This window comes from Carassius carassius, chromosome 15 (assembly GCF_963082965.1).
Source record: "Carassius carassius chromosome 15, fCarCar2.1, whole genome shotgun sequence".
NCBI lineage: Eukaryota > Metazoa > Chordata > Actinopteri > Cypriniformes > Cyprinidae > Carassius > Carassius carassius.
The window spans coordinates 2,801,252-2,823,606 of NC_081769.1; the positions used below are offsets into that span (position 1 = coordinate 2,801,252).

Genomic DNA, 22,355 nt, shown 5'->3' on the forward strand with positions numbered 1-22,355 from the left:
AGTATATAAATTAAATTTAATCTTAACTACACACACCTTTAAATGTATTTATGGTAGGATCATCACTGATTTATGCTGTTTTTTTATTATAACATGAATTTCCAGGTATTTCCAGTTGCTATTTTGTCAGTTGCAAAGTGCTTAATAGCAAATAACTTTTGTAGCAGTTGTGTGCACACTGATTTTGCAGCAGTTTCCAGTTGTTTTTTAAACAAGCAACATCTTAACATCTGAAGAATGTTGTCTTGAGAATGGGTGCCACACTTTAGAGAAATACCAATACACCAAGTCACATTTAAAATTATTCTCTCTATTTATTTATTTTTCATTTCTACATGGATAAGAGCACAAAGCTTCAGACAAAACCACATTAACATTTTCATAAAGTAGTATAATAGAGCTTAAAGCAACACCAAAAGGGAATTTCTTAAGACGTTTCTATAATAATGTCAGGAAAATAAACTTCAGCAGCTTCAGTTCAGTAACTGTATGTGTACAAGATGAGGACTTTACATTTGGGTATCAAAAATGAGTGAAAAACAGTGGAAATCTAAAATTTACCCCAGGGATACAGTAATACATTTATAAAATTAAACTTGTAAATATGTTGGTATGATATGTTATGTGATATGTTGCTAGATTTTTAAATAACTGTAATATTAATTCCCAGTTATGAGTGTAATATATTTATGTGTATATATAAATACACACACGTTTAAATTTAACTATTTACATGTGTATTTATACATATTTACGTGATTTTATAGTATATATATATATATATATATATATGTATATATATGTATATTTCTTAAATAACTAATATATGTATATCTCGATTTGACAGTCTTAAAATTACCTTCATAACTTACAGAAGCTTAAACAATAGCACTATGAGAACATGAAGTGATTTGCAGAGTCTTAACCTGTTCAACTGTCCTACAGGTAATCCTGCTCTTGAAGAGCTGCACACGGTCGTCTGGTGTGACACAGCTGTGCTCAGATTGTCCTACACATGCTCTACGGTGCTGACTTCTGTGTTTTGAGGTTCCAGTGTATCATCATCATGATCCTCCACAATTTGTGGATCCGCCAATGTCCGTGGACCACTACACAGCATGCAACAACATCTGCCACAAAGACAGGACTCACTTCCAGGGCCTTGAAGAAGAAGAAGATGGAGCACAGCTTGTCTCCATCATCCTGAAGGCTCTCTCAACAATGTTCTGTGCACGAGCATCATTGGTGTTGAATCAAACCTGTGCAGGATTCTGTTCAGTCTCTCTGTATGGAGTGATGAGGCAGATGTGTGCACTCAAACAAGGACACACACACCATCTCCCAGGATGTGTTTTCCTGCAGGTGGATACAGGCCTTCAGTGTAAATAGAGCTGTTCTGCAGCACCCTGGCATCATACACAGACCCGGGACACTCAACAAACATATCAAGGTACTTCCCCTGGTGGTGACCTGCAGCTGAACAGAATGAAACCGCTTCCTGTTGAAATAACATTGGGCTTCACTTGCTGGAGGTTCAATTTGTATGTGACAGCCATCTATTGTGCCAGCTACCAGAAGAAAAGCTGCTTCCACTGCCTGTCATCTGTGGTGGAGAAGGCAATCAGCCTCTTCAAAATCCCCATGACTGACCTGCTCATTCTGTGCACAATGTTATGCAGCTCTTGGATGTCAAAGGCCATTGACAGCAGCCTGTATGATGCTGTTCACAGTCTGTAAATATGTAGTTTTTGTTTTTTAGAATAAAATTTCAATAGGTTACACATTTTTGCTGATATATCTATATCTATATATATATATATGTGTGTGTGTATATTGTCTATAATGTATATATTATGTATGTATTTATGTATATATTGTCATGTGTGTATATATGTGTGTGTGTGTGTGTGTGTTTCTGTGTATATTTCTATAATGTATTTATGTGTATATATGTGTGTGTGTATTTGTCTAAGCATTCTTTCAAGTTTATTAATTAATTTGTTCATTTTGTTTCTTTTGTGTAATTTTATTTGTATTTATTTATTACAATAAATTACTTTATATCCTTACATAAAATCAGGCTGTCATTCTGTTCACAGGTGAAGCTGCTGTTATTCTGAGGTAGAAAATTAAAAGCTAAATTTATATTTAGTAAAGGATTTACAAGCTGTCAACGAAGGCATGATCTGAATTGTTAATTCAAACGACGTAAAAACGCAGACGAAAGCGGTAAGAATAACGAAAAACATCACCGATTTTATATCATGTTCGCTTAGTAGATTGGGCTCTTTAAATTTACGCGTTGTTGTGACGACATATGTCACGTGACAATGTCAACATGGCGGATGTAGTACGTCCGAATTCCATTCATACTACCCACATTCATACTATATAGAACGTACTTTTCTAACGGTCGAGTAGTACGTTCAAATTCAAATGTAGTACCTAGTACGCAGTATGCGATTTCGGACGCAGCCCCGGTTAAATTGAACGATTCGTTCGCGAATCGGACATCACTAATCTGGATTCTCCCGTCACTGGTTAGAACAGACTTTCACACAACCTTTTGCTATTATATATATCCAACCACACAATAATATATATGTAACAGTCATACAACACACAACAGCCAATAATACGAATACCAAAATGACACTAGACACCCAAAGGTTTTAAAACAAGATTTTTACCTTAAAAAATTGTTTCAAAGTCACTCTGATGGTACACCGACTTCTAATAAGATGAACGGCTTCTGTTTCTTTCCGAAAGTCTGTTCTGGAAGGGCATACGTTTAGTGAGTGGTACCAGAGACCGTTTATATGGTGGTACAAAACTGCGCGAAAAAGGTGGATCGCTTTACGGCAACAACAACTAATTACGACAGTGGAACTGTATAGAGTTTTTGAAGTGAGTTTACAAACCCCTAAATAAAAATGCAAGTATGGAAACAGCTAAAGACAGACTAAAACACACACACACACACACACACACACACACACACACATATAAAAGTAGTGTATTAGTAAAGTATAGATTATTAATATGAATTCAAGTTGCTGTTTTTCACTGAAAATAACTGAACAAATAAAATCTTAGACGACAGATTTACACTAGTGCACACTTGAGAGACCGGACCTAAAGTTTGTCCTAAAGATGCGGTCAGTTCTGCAGTTTACATGATTCATGGAGTGGCTCATCTGACCCCATTCTGCATAGAGAGCATAAATTGGTCAGATCTACTTGCTAAAATATTCAGATGTTAAGTTTTCTCGTCCAGGAATTTTATTGTATCAGTTAAGTCATACTTAATTGTACAGTTTTGATCTCAGAGAGATGACCAGTAAGTGCTTATATCCTTCAGTGAGGACCCTTCCTGAAGACAGACAGGCTTTAACCCTCGAGGGCTGCAGCAGAGGGGGTTCAGACACTCTTCCAAAAATACATTCAACTCTGGTAAATTTCACTGTATGAAAAAAAAAACCTACAAAAATATATATTTTTTGCGTTTCACAAAAGAAAGTCATAGATTGCTGAGTCATAAATCATTAGGTGAGTAAATGAGTGTTTTTCTATTTTTAGATAAACTATTCTTCTAAGGGTAATCTCCATTTAATTTGTAAAACTGAATTTTTATTTAAAACGTGTAGTGCTGATGAGTAAACATTACATTTCATAATACACAAAAAGGCAATGCACTTGTCAAAAAAAAAAATTCATAACCATGCATTTTTTTTTTAAATCTTTTATTGCAGTAGTTACAGATCACAAGATCTCATCTGTATTTATTCCATATTAGAGATCTCTAGTTCTAGAATTCATGTAGGAATGTAGCTGAGGCAAAAGATTCATTCAGTACCTAAAACTAATTCATATTACCTGGACGTTTTTCCTTAGATGTTTTAAATGCTGTGTTGTAAGTACAGTATAACAGACAATCACTGGAGTGACTTCTGGTGCACGAGTAAACGAGTTTGTTCATACAGATCAGGGCTCAGGCACTGAAGTCATTACACAGTTGGGCCACTTTAGTGTGTGGTATTTACTAACCATCAAGTTTCCAGACATTAAATGTGTATTAAATATCTAAATGCAGTCATTAAGGCAAACACCCGCTAGCGGATCAGGAATCATTCTCTACTGGTTTGATCTTGATGTGGATTCCATTGATTGATCGGAGCACCACTTGAGGGATCATCTTTGGGATGTGCTGGGGGTCTTTAATCAGCCGATATTTCTTCAGTGTCAGCGCCACGGCCACCTTCATCTCATTCATGGCAAAGTTCTGTCCGATGCAGTTTCTGTTATCAGATACACACCACAAGCTTTCTTTAAACAAGCATATGATAATAATATGTTTGCATTAGTACTGAGAACTAAACATTCCGAAAAACGTTGTTCACAAATCACACTTCTGGATATAGCCCAATGAAATGGGGTTTTTCGTAGTAGTTTATTTAATCACTCTTAAGTATGAGTGAAATATTAAATATGGTTTGGGTAGGGATTAATGTACTGACAAGCATTTATGAAAAGCTAAAATATACTTTCATGCAATTTCCATTCAATCTTGTACGTCATGTATTTAAATTAAATTACACATTTGTAATGAAGCTGCAATTAAGTAAAATATTAAATGTGATAGTGAATAACTACAGCTACAGCTAACATTATAATTACCTACTTTACATGTGCTTTAGTTAGTCAACACATCAAAATGAGTGCATTATTAAGCACGATTAAAACATAATGATTTAAAATGTTCTTTAAAGAATAATTTTTAATCTGACCTTTTTACAAAGTGCACTTAAGTAGACTTTCATTATTATATTATCTACAAGTACAGTTAGATATAAGATTTTTCTTTTTTGCACATGCACGTTGAGTACAATTAAGCACAGTTCTTTTGCACAAGCATAGCCAACTTGGTAAATGTTTTCCAACAAAATCACTGTCAAAAGGACCTGCGTTATCAATAGCTTTATAGCTGTTTGCTCTCATCAGAGTTGATTTGAGGTCAAAGACATAAATGCATCGAGCTGCAGGCATGTAATGGAAGAGCTAGCTCACACGGGAGAAGTTCCGTTTGTCATGCAATCATTTTTCTTAAAAATACGGTTCATAGTGACATATTAAAGAAATAGTTCACTCAAACCAGCAATCTTCAAAATATCTTCTTTTATGTTCAACATAAGAAAGCAACTCATACAGGTTTGGAACGACATGAGGGTGAGAAAATGATGACAGAATTTTAATCTTTGGGTGAACTATCCCTTTAAACTGCTGGAAGGACAGAAGAGCCCATGCATTTATTATGAATGTAGTCCACAAGAGCAGTGTTCAACATTCTGAGTGCTGCAATACTAGCTTTCTGTGACGAACAGAGCAAAAGCTTTTTTTCACTTAAAATATTCCCATATGCATTCAGATACCAAAAGGGTTTCTGATGGCAGATACTTGCTTCTTGCAGTTTTTTTTATATGCAGAATGACATTTGAGAGTGAATAATGAATAATGACTTAAATCTTAGTTTGTTTACTACAACTATATAAGTACAGAAGAGTCATACTGTATAGCCCTTAGACTTTTTAAGCGTGACAAAGTGGTTACTATCAACTGTCATTGTACAGAAATTAGTACGTTGAAGAATCTTCCTTTTCTGTTCAATAGAAAAACCTTTTCAAGATCTGACATTTTTCCTCAGAATCATAACTGCGAGATAAAAACTCAGAATCAAAAGATTTAAATGCAGAATTCCAAGATATAACCTAAGTCCAAAAGTCAGAATTGTGAGGTTGTTAAAAACAGACAGCATTGCTAGCACAGCTAAGTCCTCTTGTTTCTGTGTGCTCTCATGAGGGTTGAGATGAGGTCAGAGACGCTCCAAACTCCAAACCAAAGAGCAGCTCTGTTCTGTGTGACTGAAGTGTGAGAGAGTGAGTCACTTGCTAAACCGCTCATGTCTCTTCAACAAACCTGGGTCCAGCAGAGAAGGGCACAAAAGCATGCGGTGATCTCTCAGCAACATTCTCCGGAAGAAACCTTGACGGATCAAACACCTGTGCACAACACAATGTATTAAATACATTTAGAAGAAACACACGAGAGACAGACATGATTATGTTAATTAAATCATCAAACACTGATGGCAATTGGCAATGGTTACCTTCAAGACCTATTTCTACTTGATTTAAGTCATATAATTTGGGTTATTTCTGACTTGAATAAAACCAGTTTATGATGTTCTTATTTCAGTGGCTTTTTAAAATATTATAATACTTCATAATATTTTGAAGTTTTATAATATTGTCTTCTGTTAAGGAATATTACCAACATAAAATAGAAGGTTTATGGTTAAAATATGGCTTTGTTCATAAACCACATATAATATATTATTCAATTGTTTTGCAGATGTGTATTTCGATTTTATTACAGTGAGGTCCAAAATGATGAGAACAAAATAATATTTAAATCTGCAAATAATTTAAGATTGAGATATTTTTATTAGATTAAATCTATGAAAAGATTAATGCAAAATGTTTATGGTTATTATAGAATTGGTTATGATTCCATTATTTCTAAAGAACTAGTCAGATGTGAGTAAATGATTGTCACATGATCATCAGGTTTTGTTAATGCAGCTCCGGCGCATTCATATAAATTAAAAACACATTGAACGTTAAGAAATTAGTTCAATTAAAAAAAAAAAAAAAAAGATATATATATATAATGGTATATCATGGCAAATGGTCAGTGTTGGGAAGGTTACTTTGGAAATGTAATAGGTTACAGATTACAAGTTACCCTGTTTAAAATGTAATAGTAGTGTAACTTTTTCAATTACTTTATTAAAGTAATGTAACTAATTACTTTTGAGTACTTTTTGATTACTTTTCTAAATTTGTGAAAATTAAAGAATAATAAATAAAAGCATATACATCAACTTAAATACAGTTATCTAATAAGCATGTGACGTATTCTGTGTAATAAACTCCTGAAACATTGGTGTTTTTTTTAAACTGCTGTCTCTGTATATGATGATAGTTTTCTCAAAATAAGTAAAATGCACATGAAGTGACACAGAGCAGTTCTAGAAATTATGTTTATGTGCTCGTGTACTCCTATATTGAGGCGGCAGAGGTTGAAAACACTGCGAGCTTCAGTAGGCCTATGTGTAGTAAATGAAACCATGTCTTTGCCATTAATTTACAGGAGGGGTGGACTGGGAAAAAAATTCAGACTGGAAAATTCAAACTCATACAAACAAATTCATGGACAAAACTATTTTTTGTATGGACCTGACATAAAAAAGGTTTAAATCTTTAATTTGGGGACATGCAAAATAATTAAAAGTTTTCTCCTGAACTGCACCTTCACTTCTATTTTTCTCTTCAGTCTCTTTATTTTGCCCTGTTATCCATCCATGACTTTAATACTCAAGATTAAACAAAACTATACTTTACAATACAATACTCTACAATACTACAATATCTTTATAGAAAAATCCTAATACTGTACACGAGTCATGTTTTTCCCTTACAAAAAATTACCATGCTTTTATTAGCCTATATAAAAGTACAATAACCTTGTTTTTTTTGTTTTGCAAATGGATTTGTATTTATTTTTAAATAAATACATTTGTAAAACAATTTTACATTTTTGGTTATCACAGTTAAACAATAGTAACCATTTTCTCTGGATTTATAGTTAAATATTAAAATTTTAATTTTCGTAAGGGTTGTAAAAAAATCGGAATTTTTTTTCAGCTAAATTACTACTGTATCAGTACAACAGATAATAATAATGTCCTTTATATAGTATTTTGAGTGATGACTGATGAGCAACGTGCTGCTGCTTGATTAAATAAATAAAAAAACAAAGACAAAAAAGCATCTTTACAGATGAAACTGACCTGAAACCCTGAACAGTAGTTCTGCTTCTCTGCTCCAGCAGTCCACTCTATTCTATTGTATTCTATTGTATTCTATTCTATTCTATTCTATTCTCTCTCTCTCTCTCTCTCTCGCATTGATTACTCTGATCCAAACCGTTTGGCGGAGGCGCGGAGAGCGCGCGAGTCATGACTAACAATTCATGATTTATTAGAGATTTAATTATCAAATGGCGGATTCGCAAATGATCGCTTTAGTACATTCGGCAGGCAATTATACAATAATGATATTAAATAGTGGGGCAAAATCGGCTGCCAGGCCACCGGGAATTGTGCCGGTTCTCCCGGTGTCCAGTCCGCGCCTGATTTCCACAGACACGCAGAATGTGCAAGTCATATTTTGCATTTTTGGGGCTTAATATTTACAGACACTAGTCGATGTCATGTTTTGATTCAAGTGTACTGACCTACTTTTGATTTAGTCATCCAAAATCTGGCATATTCCGTCCGCGTTAGGCATTTCGTTTTTATGACTGGATTCTACGAACCAGACTGTATTTCCGCATCCCGGAAATTATTAGGGCGGTATGTCTCAGAATAGTCAGTGCAATTTGGGAAAGAAATCAGTTAAATCTGTATGTCCCACAGTCCACTCCACTCTCTCTCTCTCTCTCTCTCTCTCTCGCATTGATGACTCTGATCCAAACCGTTTGGCGTAGGCGCGGATTCACTAACCGATTCATGATTTATTAGAGATTTAATTATCGAATGGCGGATTCGGAAATAATCGCTTTATTACATTCGGCATGCAATTATACGTGTAAGGCTGAATTCCGTTTTTATTACTCGATTCTACAAAGCCAACTGTGTTTTCCGCACCTCGGAGATTAATGTCTTATTAATGCCGAAAGTCTTGTGCAATTTGGGAAAGAAATAAACTGGATGAGGATGTGTGTAAATATTCAAATGTAATCCCCTTTGTAATCGTAAAAAATTTCATAAGTAACTGTAATTTAATTACTCATTTTTTCTTAGTAACTGTAACTAATTACAGTTACAATAATTTTGTAATTAAATTACGTAACGCCGTTACATGTAACTAGTTACTCCCCAACACTGCAAATGGTGCACCTTCACAACTTTGGACTCCACTGTACACTCCTTTTTTAAATGATTATTTTTGTAACTGAGTTATGTTATGTAATGAGTGATATTTCATATATGAAGAATGCACCCATACATTTGGATTCTCCCACACCGAGGCATTCCTGTGGATCCCATAAATGCTGACTCCAATGGTACAACCTGTGGAAAAGTAAGACAGTGTTTTTAAGGCATGCAGTGATGTATTCAGCTTGCAGTACGTTCACTGTGATGAACTGATAACATTCAGTGTCATATACTGAGTAACTGAACAACAAGCAGCCAGGTTAATGTTTGATCAGATGTGCTCTGAGTTAGAGGTCATCATATCTGTTTATAGGTGAACAGTTCATAAAGCAGCAGGGAGCAGTCTGCCAAACTTCATACTCACCGGAGACCAACACTGAAACCATTACGTGAAATATTATATCAAGGACAGCCTTTGTAATAAGTGGATTATGCTGTTGCTTCTCACAAAATGTTTGGGTTTTATGACTGATGCATTTGGGGAAACTATAAAATCCCCTTCCGAAGCAATACTGAACTCTATCAACCACAAATGCAGATTCTGTCATCAGCTAATTTTTTAAGTTCCTCTAAAAATGTTTTCTTGCAAAGAATTTAGATGGTGACCAGTGATGGTCTTGCTCCAAAAAGACAAAAAGTGCCATAAAGTACCATTAATAGTACTGTAAAAGTAGTATATGACTTGTGTTCTTTGTGTGAGGAACAAACTGAAATATAGGTCTACCTTCAGGTACAATTCGTCCGTCAAAAAAGGTCATGGGTTTAGTCAACTTTCTTGATATTCCCGGGACAGGAGGACAGAGCCGCAGGGATTCTTTAATGCACATTGTGGTATAAGGAATTTTATTGAGGTCTTCCCTGAAACATAAGCAGAGAGGAAAGTCTCAGAGAAACTGACAGTGAATAAGGCTTTACTGAAAATATTGAAATGTTGAGTAGTTGTGATATCAGTGTGCAGAATTTCTTTGTTATATGCTCAAGAGAGCAATGAAATTAAGGTGTAATGAATGAATGATCACCATCTGTTTTCTTAAAATCTGAGCAGAGTCGAGTCATTTGGTTTTTGTGCTGTATAATGTGTATAGATAAAGCCAGACAAAAATAATGATTATGTCAGTGTGTATTGCTGTGAAATACCGTGAGTCTTAAAATGAAATAAGATACAATACCTGCCAAATGTAAAATATTTAATTTACAAAGAATGGTCTGAAAAAGATTTATGTGATGCTTCGTCCAGCAGGAAAACACACCATGTCACAAAGCTCAGATCATCTCAAACTGGTTTCTTCAGTTCACTTTACTCAAATGGCCTCCACAGTCACCAGATCTCAATCCAACAGAGCACTATTATATTATTATTATCACACATTATAATCAAGCAGCCATATGTTACTGTGACTTAAAACTATTTTCCCAAGATCATACCACTATAACCAACCCAGGCGTCTACACAGTCTCACATGAGTAATAATGAGAGTACCAGTCCACGGTGTCCTTTCCATCCAGAACCTGCAGGATCTCCTCTCTGCATTTCTCCTGGTGCTCAGGGTTACATGCCAGATTGTAGAAGAGCCAAGATATCCCACTGGCTGTGGTGTCATGGCCTTCAAACATAAATGTGTCCACTTCAGCCCTGATATCTTCATCTGACAAGCCCTGCTGATGCTCGTCCTGTGAGTGACAAACATATGTCTAACATCGATGATAGATGATACAATGGCTATTTTAATTTATTTTCTTTAAAAGAACACTACACTTTTTTTGGAAAATCGGATAATTTTCCAACTCCCCTAGAGTTAAATGTGCAATAGGAGATCTTGAAAAATGCTAACATTAGCCTGATAGCACTGAAAGCGAACGTCCCCCCCTCCCAAAGCCACGCCTCCTGAATGCATTTATGCTCACAGACCAGAATACTTTAAAAGTATTACAATACATTTAGACCACTTAACTTAATGATTGCTATAGGGATGTGAAGAGACTCAACCAGCATAACAAAAAATGTTTCTGAAGACAATCACCCGTTGCACCTTTAAACAGTTGAGTTTTACCGTTTTCGAATCCATTGCTATGCTAAGCTAAGCTAAGCTAAGCTCAGCTAAAAGTTCTACCGCCTGACCTGGAGATCGGCTGAATGGATTCCCAAACAGTAAAACTCAACTGTTTAACTCCAGGGGAGTTGGAAAATGGAAAGTGGAGTGTTCCTTTAAATATAAGAGATGAGAATATCATACTCGGGCAGACAGAAGAATATCCAAAAAGTCCAAATTTCGATTTCTTTTAAAAATTCCCTGTTCCTTCTCAATCTTCAAGACTTCTTTCCTTGTTCTGATAACGTGCGCTAAAAAAAAAAAAAATATATATATATATATTAAGAAATTGAAATGACATGATGGCTTTATCCGTTCAAATATTTGGGGTTGTGAGATTTTGTAATGTCTTTGAAAATAGTCGCTTTTGCTCACTAAGGCTGCATTTATTTGATTAAAAATAAAGTAAAACTGTGAAATATTATTATAATTTAAAATAACAATTCTCAATAATGTGAATACATAGTAAAATGCTATAGTAAAATTGATTCCTGTGATCAAAGCTGTATTTTCAGCCTCATAACTCCAGTCTTCAGTGTCACATGATCTTCAGAAATCAGTCTAATATGATGATTTACTGCTCAAGAAACATTTCTGATTATTATCAATGTTGAAAACAGGGGTGTATTCCAGAAAGCACGGTTACCATCTGTTAATCCCTGAACTCTCTGTTGATTAACCCCAAACCTTGCTTACTCGAGGTATGTGGCTCCAAAAACTCTTCTCAGAGTATGTTCCTGATGTAAGGAATAATTTACGACGGATACTGTTGCTAACTAATTTCCAGGGGAGGTTGCTAAAAGAAGTTTTGATATGCATGCGCTGATAGCGCTGACGTGAACTAACCCTGGAACACAAGCTGCTCCGGAGCAGGTTATCTTCAGAGAGCAGGTTACTATTGTTACTTAAATGCCCTGAAAGTAACCTCCGATTTTGGAACCGAAAGCTCAGGTTATCCACTCGCTTATGCTCTGTCATACCTGGGTTTGTCACATAACCTGCATTTTGGAATACCCCCCAGTCTTGATGAGTAATATTTTTGTGAAAACTGCTCAGTTTCGATTCTTTGAATAATAGAAACCTGAAAGAACAGCATTTATTTTACAGAAAAATCATTTAGTGTCACTTTTGATAAATGTAAAAAAATCTATAAATAAAGAATAGAAATCATACTGACCCCAAACTTTTGAACAGTAGCATATATTCTGGTTTAACTAAGACACATAAGCAGGTATGTATATAATAGTAGCCCATGAGCAGGCCAAGACTTGTCGTGGAAAAATTAATTTAAGTAGTTCAACTCAAATTGTGAAACTTGTGTATTAAATTCAATGCACACAGACTAAAGTAGTTTAAGTCTTTGGTTCTTTTAATTGTGATAATTTTGGCTCACATTTAACAAAAACCCACAAATCTCAACAAATTAGAATATGGTGACATCCCAATCAGCTAAATCAACTCAAAACACCTGCAAAGGTATCCTGAGCCTTCAAAATGGTCTCTCAGTTTGGTTCACTAGGCTACACAATCATGGGGAAGACTGCTGATCTGACAGTTGTTCAGAAGACAATCACTGACATTCTTCACAAGGAGTGTAACCCACAAACATTCATTGAAAAAGAAGCTTACTGTTCACAGAGTGCTGTATCTAAGCACTGTAACAGAAAGTTGAGTGGAAGTAAAACATCTGGAAGAAAAAGATGCACAACCAACCGAGAGAACCGCATCCAATCGCAGGACTGTCAAGCAAAATCAATTCAAGAATTTGAGTGAACTTCACAAGGAATGGACTGAGGCTGGGGTCAAGGCATCAAGAGCACCACACACAGACGTGTAAAGGTATTTGGCTACAGTTGTCGTATTCCTCATGTTAAGCCACTCCTGAACCAAAGACTACGTCAGAGGCATCTTACCTGGGCTAAGGAGAAGAAGAACTGGACTGTTGTCCAGTGGTCCAAAGTCCTCTTTTCAGATGAGAGCAAGTTTTGTATTTCATTTGGAAACCATGGTCCTGTAGTCTGGAGGAAGGGTGGAGAAGCTCATAGCCCAAGTTGCTTGAAGCTTAAGTTTCCACAGTCTGTGATGATTTTGGGTGCAATGTCATCTGCTGGTGTTGGTCCTTTGTGTTTTTGGAAAAACAATGTCACTGCACCCGTTTACCAAGGAAGTTTGGAGTACTTAAAGCCTCCTTCTGGTGACCAGCTTTTTGAAGATGCTGATTTCACTTTCCAGCAGGATTTGGCACCTGCCCACACTGCCCGCACCTGCCCGCACCAAAAGTTAGTTAAATGACCGTGGTGTTGGTGTGCTTGACTGTCCAGCAAACTCACCAGACCTGAACTCAGAGAGAATCTATGGGCTTTTGTCAAGGTATTGATATACTTATGAAGTATTATAATTTGTTGAGATAGTGAATTGGTGGGTTTTTGTTAAATGTGAGCCAAAATCATCACAATTAAAAGAACCAAATGGTTGGGTGCATGACTGTTGCTTAGCAAAAAAACAACACCTGTATGATCGTGTGCTATTCTGGCTGCCTTCCTGAACTTGTATCCATGTGGACTGAGATGAAATATGGTCTTGCTGTGGTAAGGAAACACTCTGAACCTGAGGTTCACCAGGTGGCAGAGGTCATACACCGCCTGGATGTACGGGTTGGTTTTACTGCAATGAGATCAATGAGGTTATTCTGAAAGGAGATGGATGTATACAAAAGGACGAGGTAAAGGAGTGTGAACTGACCTTTCTGTCTGACAGTTGCTGTTACAGCTGAACGCACATTTCGTGATGCTGTCCAGTGTCATCAGACTTACATGCTTAAACAGTTCAAACGACTCTCCTGATTTGCCATAAACTTCCCACTTACCCTGAAAGAGAGAAAAATAAATGACTCAAACTATAACTAAAACAAAGCAACCAAAAGACAAGCTTTTGAAATAATCCTATCAATAATTAATTAGTTTAAGTCTATCATGTAACCTAGCAACACTGTAAAAATTAAATGATCAACTAGTCATAGGTGCTTTTCCATTACTTGAAATAATCAAAATAATGTAACCAATTTCTACTTAATTTTTCTGAATGTTTTACAAGCTTCAACTTTTTGTTTGGAAGTAGAAGGTGATTTTTTAAAACAGCGAATAAGGAATTACAAAAATAATGACTGTTGTCAAACGGGTTTCTCTAAAAATAATTTGACCTTCCATTGTTTGGACAAACAAATAGTCCTGCCGCTATATTACATAACTGGTTGTGAAAATGTTGCTGCTTCGTGTTGGTTGAGATAAACAAACAAGCAGACTAATTTCTGCAGCAGTCTTACAGTTGTGCACATGAATTTGCTGGAACAGGATAAACTGTTTTTAACATACGGTGCGAGTAAATAATGACATGTTTTATTTTTGGGTGAACTATTCCTTTCACATACAAGCATGACTTTGGTTGAATCAGAAACAAGTTTCACATAAGGCTTCAGAACATCATAATGGAAACCAGGAGTGAGAAGCCGTCTGTGCCGAAACCACTTCTGTCCGGTAGACACAAGCAAGCCATCGCCTGAGGAGACAGCCAAGAGTTACTCCAGTGATAACAGAATACCACTGAGTGAATGATGACTTGAGATGGTGAGAAATGACATTCATGGACTAAACAGACTAAAATGTCTTAATACTCCCTTGGTGTCTGTGCCATGCACTGGGCATTGCTAGTGTATAAATTGTGAGAAAACTCTGTTTGAGCTTATTTCTAAAAATCCACAAGGACAGACTTGACCGTAGTTAAAGAAACACTCAATAATAAACCTTATAGTAAATTAATAAAGAAAACATGATCTTACCTAACCAAGGGATGAAAAACTTGTATGCATAATCATCTTTTGGTTCTGTAAATAAAGCACATTTTTCAAAATGCTGGTTTTAGTTGTAAATATTTCAGAGTGAATTAGCCTGAGATATGAATCTCAAGAGTGTCAAATGGATGAGCACCTGTAGTGGTGAGAAGGGTCTTCACATATGATGGGTGGTGGATGTTCAGAATGGACAATGACGGGCCAAACCACAGCGGAAAGGCAAAGGGATACTGTCCACTCCACTTCATAATCTTTTCCAAATCATGTCCATCCTGGTGAAACTGTTAATATACAAAAGGTCTGTGTAACTGTTATGGACATTAAAACACGTTTCAAGAACAAATTGCGCTCTCAACTGATTATTTTCATGTGAACCCTACTAAATGCTGCTGAAGAATGTGAATGTAACAGGGCTGTTGTGTTTATTGCTGCACAATATAATTATGTAATTGTTTAGTTGTAGTGAATAGACAAGGGCTCAGGCATGAGGTTTCATTGTGTATTATGACTGTAATTCACTTGTTTTTCAGAGTTGTAATTCAAACAAAAAATACTGGAGTACGTTTTACAAGAAAATATTACTTTTGTCAATAATTTTGAAAATTACCAACAATGTGTGAAAATTGTTTCTACGATAATTATTTTATTTTCCACTGTACTGACGAATAGATTATGAAATGGCAACATAAGTCAAATGTTTAGCTACAGAGATTGTGTGTTTACCTCCTTGACGTGTCCGAGGAGCCAGTGTGCAGGTGGTCCTGGAAAAGACTCCAGAGTTCGCATCCCTCTTCTCCTCATAGCCAATAATTTAACTACTATCGCCAAACACACAAACAACGCGAGCGCAAAGACATGACTCACGGAGAGCGACTCCAAACTCAACGGGAAACTCGCGTAAAGCTGCATGACGTGAGAAGTCCGTCGCGCTCGGGGTCCGCTGACATTGAGCTCGATGTGGGACAGAGGAAGTGATGTGTGTGTGTGTGTGTGTGTGTGTGTGTGAGAGAGGCGGACTTTCTACTGGACAAGACAAACAACCTTTTATACTACAAGAAATAAAGACTTCCGTCAGGTTTCGTGACAGCTAGATGATGTGAATAAATTACATATTTTTTATATCCCTCAGGTAAAAAAAAAAAAAAAATTGCAATATCACAGAATCTTATTATTATTATTATTTGTGGGTGTGTGTGTGTGTGTTTTTTTTTTTTTTTTTTACTTCACCTTATTTTGGACAACAAAAGTATTTTTAAGTGTGAACTAAAATATGCATCAAACTATTTTAATGAAACGTATAAGTAGCCTATTTTTAATATATATATATATATATATATATATATATATATATATATATATAAACACATTTTTAATGATGAAGACACAAATATCAGATTTGGAATAATATAATTCATAATAAAACAAAAGTTACAATTATAATCAAGCACTGTACTTTAGTATGCTAGTCAACACATTAAAATAAGCGTACTTCTTCAATACAATTAAGCCCACTTGTTTTTCACAAGTGGATCCCTGTACTTGTTTATTATGAATATAAACTTCTATCCCAGGGCAAATAAAACTGCTAAATACACTTTGCAATAATAATAAAATTAATCATTAAGCTATACAGCAACATCATTACATAACGCTTCTCAGAGCAGTACTTTGCTCTGATATAATCAAATATTTGTATCTTGAGGTTTTACATCGTACGGTGTTATAATGTCCGTTTATGTTATTAATTTAAAAGTGCTATCAGAATGAATAACTCATTCATTCACTCACTCATGTGTGGATGAACATATCTTACAGCAGAGCAACAGGTTTTGTCTGTGTTGCTAAGGCCAATAGGAATATGCAGTTTTTGTTTATGTGTGGCTTCAAATGGTTCAAAATCTTTCTCTAAATGTGACATATTTTAAATACTTGATAAATCATTTATACTTGCAAGACATTAATGCATAGATGTTGTACAGAAATAGAGTTGTGTCCGAAAGTACTGGCAGTGACATCAATGTTAAGCTGTTGTGGTGTTCATTCAGATTGTTTCTAGATTATGTCACTGCCAATACTTAAAGAAACAATGCGAATGAACACCACAACAGCCAAAGTAGGAAATTTGGCAAAACACAACATTGATGTCACTGCCAGTACTTTCTGACACAACTGTACAGTATCTGTGTATAAGACATAATACAAATAAATGATGACAAACTTTTGGCGAACTTGTTAAATGAAAAGCTTGAAGAAAGACACTTTCATGACAACACACTTAAGCACACTTAATTTTTTTTTTTTTTTTTACTTTGAAGTACATTTGAAATCATAATGTTTTCAGTATATTCTTTTAAATTCTTTTCCACATGGAATCTCTCTAAAAGACAGATTTGAAACAGATCATAGTACTTTATTCAGCCTTCAGACAAACATCTGCCCTCCACTGTTCATCTCTTCATTTCTTCCTCTCTGTTAAGAAAGAAGAGAGTAAGTTTGTGCATCATCTGACACATCAAAGCAATCCAGATACCTGTGATGTGAGTCCACTCACAATGGTGCACTTAAGCTGCCATGTCTCGTCTTCTTCCAGCTGATGATTGTCTTGATGTTCTGGCGTCCTGGTGTCTCTATGAGTCTGTGATAGGTCTGCATCATGCTGAGCGCACGAGCGCTGCCCGCACACACCCGAGCCTTCTGCAGCCTGGCCACCGACTCCAGGTTACACGCAATCTCATACGCACGTCCAAAATGTTCATGAGCTCCATCATACTGTTTCTATGTACAGAAATAAACATGCTGATATGGGAACACTAAAGCTCTATTAACACTCCTAAAGTTCATAAAGATCTCATGCAGCATATGCTAATGATGTCTTACAATGCTCTCTATATATAGACAGTTCACCTATATAGGTTTGGGACACAACTTCTTAACCCACAGTTAGGATTAAATCTAAGCTCTCTGTCTCTTACTCTCAAGCTGAGGATGTTTCCGAGGCACATGCAGGCTTTTTCAAGGTTTCTGTCCTGTTTGCTGCTTAGAGAAATCTCTGCAAACTTCTCCAAATATTCAGTTGCCTCTGTTAGTTTGCCTTCACTGTAACAGACAAACACACAGAAGCTTTAGAAAGAAATGGTTACTGATAAGTCATAATTGATCAGTTATCAGGGTCCAAGAACCGTAATAACATTTTAATTGACCAAAAACCACTGACTTTTTTCATGCCTTGTTTGAATGTCAGGGAGGAGTCATTGAACAATAAATTATATTTTTCTTTTTAAATTTAATATAATGGAAATTAATTTGGAGATATCTAGAGCATGAGTAGTGATTCTAAATATGACACTTGTTTATTCCACATATCCACTGATCTATATATATATGTATATATATTTTAGATCAGTGCACATATCTAATTTTCTGCTCTATAGCACCATCAGCAGTCCAATGCATGTGAGTTTTTTTTCACCTATGAGTAGTGTTCAACATTTTGACAAGTGTTTTATTTTTTTATCCAAAGCAGCTTATATTCTGTTCAATTTATCAATCAGTTAATGTCAAAATTCCCAGGAAACTGAACTTTGATATGTCCAGAAGCATGTTTACTTGTCATTTTTTGTACCTTTTCATCGCAAAACAGTGGGTTTCTCGGTCTCTGCAAACAGTCATTATTTTAGAAATCAAGCTTTACATCTCAGCTTGAAATGTGAGATGTGTGTGTGTGTGTGTGTGTGTACGTGCATCCACCTCTCCAGAGATTTGGCAATGGCTTCGTATGCTCTTCCCAGGCTGTCTGCATTTTCAAGTATTGTGGCGATCTCCATACACACGCTGAAAAACTGACACAAGCAACAAAAACCTCAAAGAACAAATGACAGTTACAGAATGAACCAGCATAGTGTGTGATTGCTCTGAACAGACCTGTTTAGCAGTCTTCTGGTCTCCAGTGCTCTGATACGCCAGGCCCAGTCTATAAGCGGCTTCTCCTTCTGACCCTCGATCTCCCGCTAGACGACAGATCAAAACCCAACAACAGGAAGAGTCATTAAACCGTGCTTTAGGGGTTGTGTGGTTTTACTGCTGGAAATCTGACGTGGAAGTTCCTTCTGCTGCCCTAAAGTTATTCATGACATGCACAACTGGCCAAGAGTTCGAAAACCTGATCATAAACGGGTTGTACTGCCAGTACAAATGTATAAGATGTCACTCTTATTGTCATTATATACTTTAGAATAAAGCACTCAGAAATCATTTGCAAACACTATTAGTTATTAGTAATTAATATTTTATAAATTGTAGTTTTTCAGTAGTGTGTTTAGGCTCCATGCATCCCACACAATTATGAGTGACCCCATGGAAAGTGATTTCTACCAAGATTTCTGTCCCCTAAATCTACCCCTATTCACACGATCTACTGAGTATTTGAATTTCATATTGGCAGCAATTAATGTGCAATAGTGTCAGTGTGAACGGAGTGTGCATACACTCTTTAGCCATCTGGTAAGCCTTGTTGAACATCTTAATGGCATGAGTGTAGTCTTGTTCCTGAAGCAGTCTCTGTCCCAGCAGCGTGAACACCTTCTGGAGCTCCTCACATGAGTGTGAGTGATGCATGCGCCCGCTGGGGTCCTGCCATGTACGGCCCATGGTCAGGTGATAAAACACCTCATAATGCTCTTGTGCTCGCTCCAGCTGACCTGCAACACATCTCTTCATTCAACCATTCTATTTTGCTCTTTTGTTTTCTGTGTTTAGGTGTATTTTACAAAGAGGGTCACATTTTCTACCCACAATTTAAAAGAAATGCTGATTTGAATTGAGAATGTCTTGTGTAGTCAGTGTAGTCTAATTGATTTAAATTTGAACTGAGGTAGGAAATGTGAATCTGAATGTAAAGAGGCAGTATGCTGTACTGAAGGACTGTGTATGTATGTTACCCTTCTCTAAAAAAACCTGGCCCATGTGTAGGTTGGCCTCAGCCTCTCTTTTGCCAGAGTCCATCTTAAATCTGCGAGCTGAATGGAGGGCCAGCTCTATGAAATGATGCTTTAACCATTTGTCCTCTGGCTCGGTGAAGAACCTGGCCAAGAACATGTGGTTGTCATACGCCTCTCCATACTGTCCTACAGCAGGAAACAGAGAGAGAACTATTACACACTGTTTAATTGTTGTAACAACTGTTTAACATTAGGTTAAGGGAATAAGAAAACATGTAGATAGAATATAAACAGAATAAACAGCTCTAGTGTAAGAGGGTACATTTTTTTAATAAATAAAAAGAAAAATAGTAGATCAAACAGAAATAGAACAGAAAGTTCTAGTGTTAGAGAAAGTTAGTTAGTGTTAGTGTAACCATCAAGTTATAAATGGCCACATCTGCTTAAAAACAACAACAGGTGGATAAAGTACATCTGATATGACTGAATAACCCCTGTAAGTCATTAACCCTAAATCAAATGTTTTTATTATTATTATTATTTATTATTAACTGTTTAACACACATTCATTTGTAATTATAAAAAAAGAAAAATACAGACACTGAAAATCAAATCACAGAATCAGGCTCATAAATAAGCGATGTATTATTACTTTTAAAAATATAGATCGATGTCTATTCAGACAAGAAATACTTAAATACAAGCTATGGTGACAAAAATTTATTTTTTTCCCTTTTATTACAAATAACATAACTTTAACAACAACCCCTCATCCCAATCTAAACTGTAGGAAATAAAATAACAAAAAATGTACTGGCAACTCATCATCAGGACATTATCTAATGTCATCATCTATTTTTAGCAACTCTTAATTATGTTTTTTTGTTTGTTTTATATGTAGTTTTATATTCTGTAAAGCACTGTGGTTAACTTCTGTTGTGTTTATTTGTGCTATATAAATAAATGAAATGAAATTAAATCTAATTTTATGAACATCTGAATTAACCCTAAGGCTGATGATATAAGGTGCAACTTTTTTAAGCAATGTTGCTTGTGCACTTTCTGATTGAGAATGGGTAACAGATTTCTGTCTGGATACTTTAAATCTCTCGTGCATGGGCCCTGTGTCTCTCAGCTGCTGCCCACTGACAGCAACACTGTACAACGTTGCCCTGTGGATCATCATCCTAAAACAATGCAATTAAGTGTACATTTCAATATAAATATGCAAAAACTGTAAAAATACATATATACATACATTGTACTGTTTGTTTAGAGTGTGGATATGAACGTGTGTGCTGTCACCGTGTGTCTCGGCGGTCTCGGCCGACGCGAGGCGCTGCTGGAGTGTGTGCAGTCTGAGCGGATCCGCTGCGTCCCAGCGCCGCAGCAGCGCGAACATCTGCGCGAACGCGCGGGGAAAGCCCTCGCGCAGCAGATCCACGCACACCTTCTGACGCAGAGCTTCCGGGACCCTCCAGCGGGAAAATGGGACTTACGGTTAGTATAACAATCATCTCACAAACTAGAACCACTGTGAAACCAGAGATGAGATCTTACTCTGCAGCTGGATGGACGGGATCCTCCTTCATCCGTTCCGCGCTGGACCTAAACTTAATCAGAATCAGTCTGGATATTACTGGAAGGCAAAGTGTTTCAGTTCTAGCGTTGATGAGCAGAGCTTACTTAGACGTCGGAGTTAGCCTGTGTTTATGAGGACTGTAGATGCCTGATGTCCTCGATCCACTCACTCCTGAAGACATGCTGCTGATTAACAAACATTTGACAAAAGTTAAAATAAGTGTGTCAGCGACTTATTTTAAAGAGACACGAGGAAGCTTATGAAGTGCCCACACATCACCTGTTTGTCAGATTTGTGACTCTTCTGTATCTGTAACGTTGACAGAATGGAGTTCCGTTGCTATAGCGACTGTTCACCGTTCACTTTCGCTCAACTCTCTCTCTCTCTTCAGTCTGTTATATTCACTGATCTAGAACTGACATATCACACGTCATATATAGAGCAATGGTTATATTATATATATACACAATTATTTTAATTTATAGATCGCCGCAAAAGAACAGTTTTAGCTTCGTCTTTTATAGAAACTGAGAGTGACTAGAACAACCCTTTACCCCCCCCCCCCCCCTAAAAAAGCAAAGAAACCACACTTTATTTAAAAATTCATTTCCTGGTTTCCATGACCCCGACAATATGATTCAATAGCTAGAAAAGCGCAATATAAATGATTACGAATAATGGAATGAATTACGGTCACAAAATATAAGACATTTATTAATTTACAATCTTACTACCGCGCTCAATTTTTTTTGTACCCATAATTTATGAGATTTCTGCTACAGAAGTATTCTCTTATCAATAGCCGTGTGAATGTAGCTGACCTTCCGCTGGTGACCGCACG

At 36.4% G+C, this 22,355-nt stretch overlaps 2 protein-coding genes across 3 annotated transcripts; both read right to left on the bottom strand.

Annotated features, from left to right (window-relative positions):
• Nucleotides 1–3,550: 3,550 nt before the first annotated feature.
• Nucleotides 3,551–15,979, bottom strand: LOC132158005 (cytochrome P450 4B1). Its single transcript, XM_059567243.1, has 12 exons — nucleotides 15,719–15,979; nucleotides 15,132–15,276; nucleotides 14,984–15,028; nucleotides 14,576–14,703; nucleotides 13,891–14,015; nucleotides 13,658–13,812; nucleotides 11,293–11,399; nucleotides 10,539–10,729; nucleotides 9,783–9,916; nucleotides 9,129–9,193; nucleotides 5,974–6,056; nucleotides 3,551–4,298 (listed from the first exon to the last, which is right to left on the bottom strand). Exons 1-12 carry the CDS (start codon nucleotides 15,902–15,904, stop codon nucleotides 4,121–4,123), a joined length of 1,542 nt encoding a protein of 513 aa, XP_059423226.1. The 5' UTR covers nucleotides 15,905–15,979; the 3' UTR covers nucleotides 3,551–4,120.
• Nucleotides 15,980–17,286: 1,307 nt separating this feature from the next.
• On the bottom strand, nucleotides 17,287–21,861 carry ttc29 (tetratricopeptide repeat domain 29). Of its 2 annotated transcripts, none has more exons than XM_059566969.1 (11): nucleotides 21,794–21,861; nucleotides 21,619–21,696; nucleotides 21,493–21,540; nucleotides 21,238–21,407; nucleotides 19,933–20,118; nucleotides 19,480–19,692; nucleotides 18,917–19,002; nucleotides 18,743–18,834; nucleotides 17,968–18,091; nucleotides 17,547–17,770; nucleotides 17,287–17,464 (listed from the first exon to the last, which is right to left on the bottom strand). In XM_059566969.1, the coding sequence occupies exons 2-11, from the start codon at nucleotides 21,693–21,695 to the stop codon at nucleotides 17,443–17,445; spliced, it is 1,242 nt and encodes a 413-aa protein (XP_059422952.1). In that variant the 5' UTR covers nucleotide 21,696; nucleotides 21,794–21,861; the 3' UTR covers nucleotides 17,287–17,442. The 2 variants fall into 2 exon arrangements, with proteins under 2 accessions (XP_059422952.1, XP_059422953.1); XM_059566970.1 differs by having other exon boundaries at nucleotides 21,619–21,699; nucleotides 21,794–21,820.
• Between the last annotated feature and the right edge of the window lie 494 nt (nucleotides 21,862–22,355).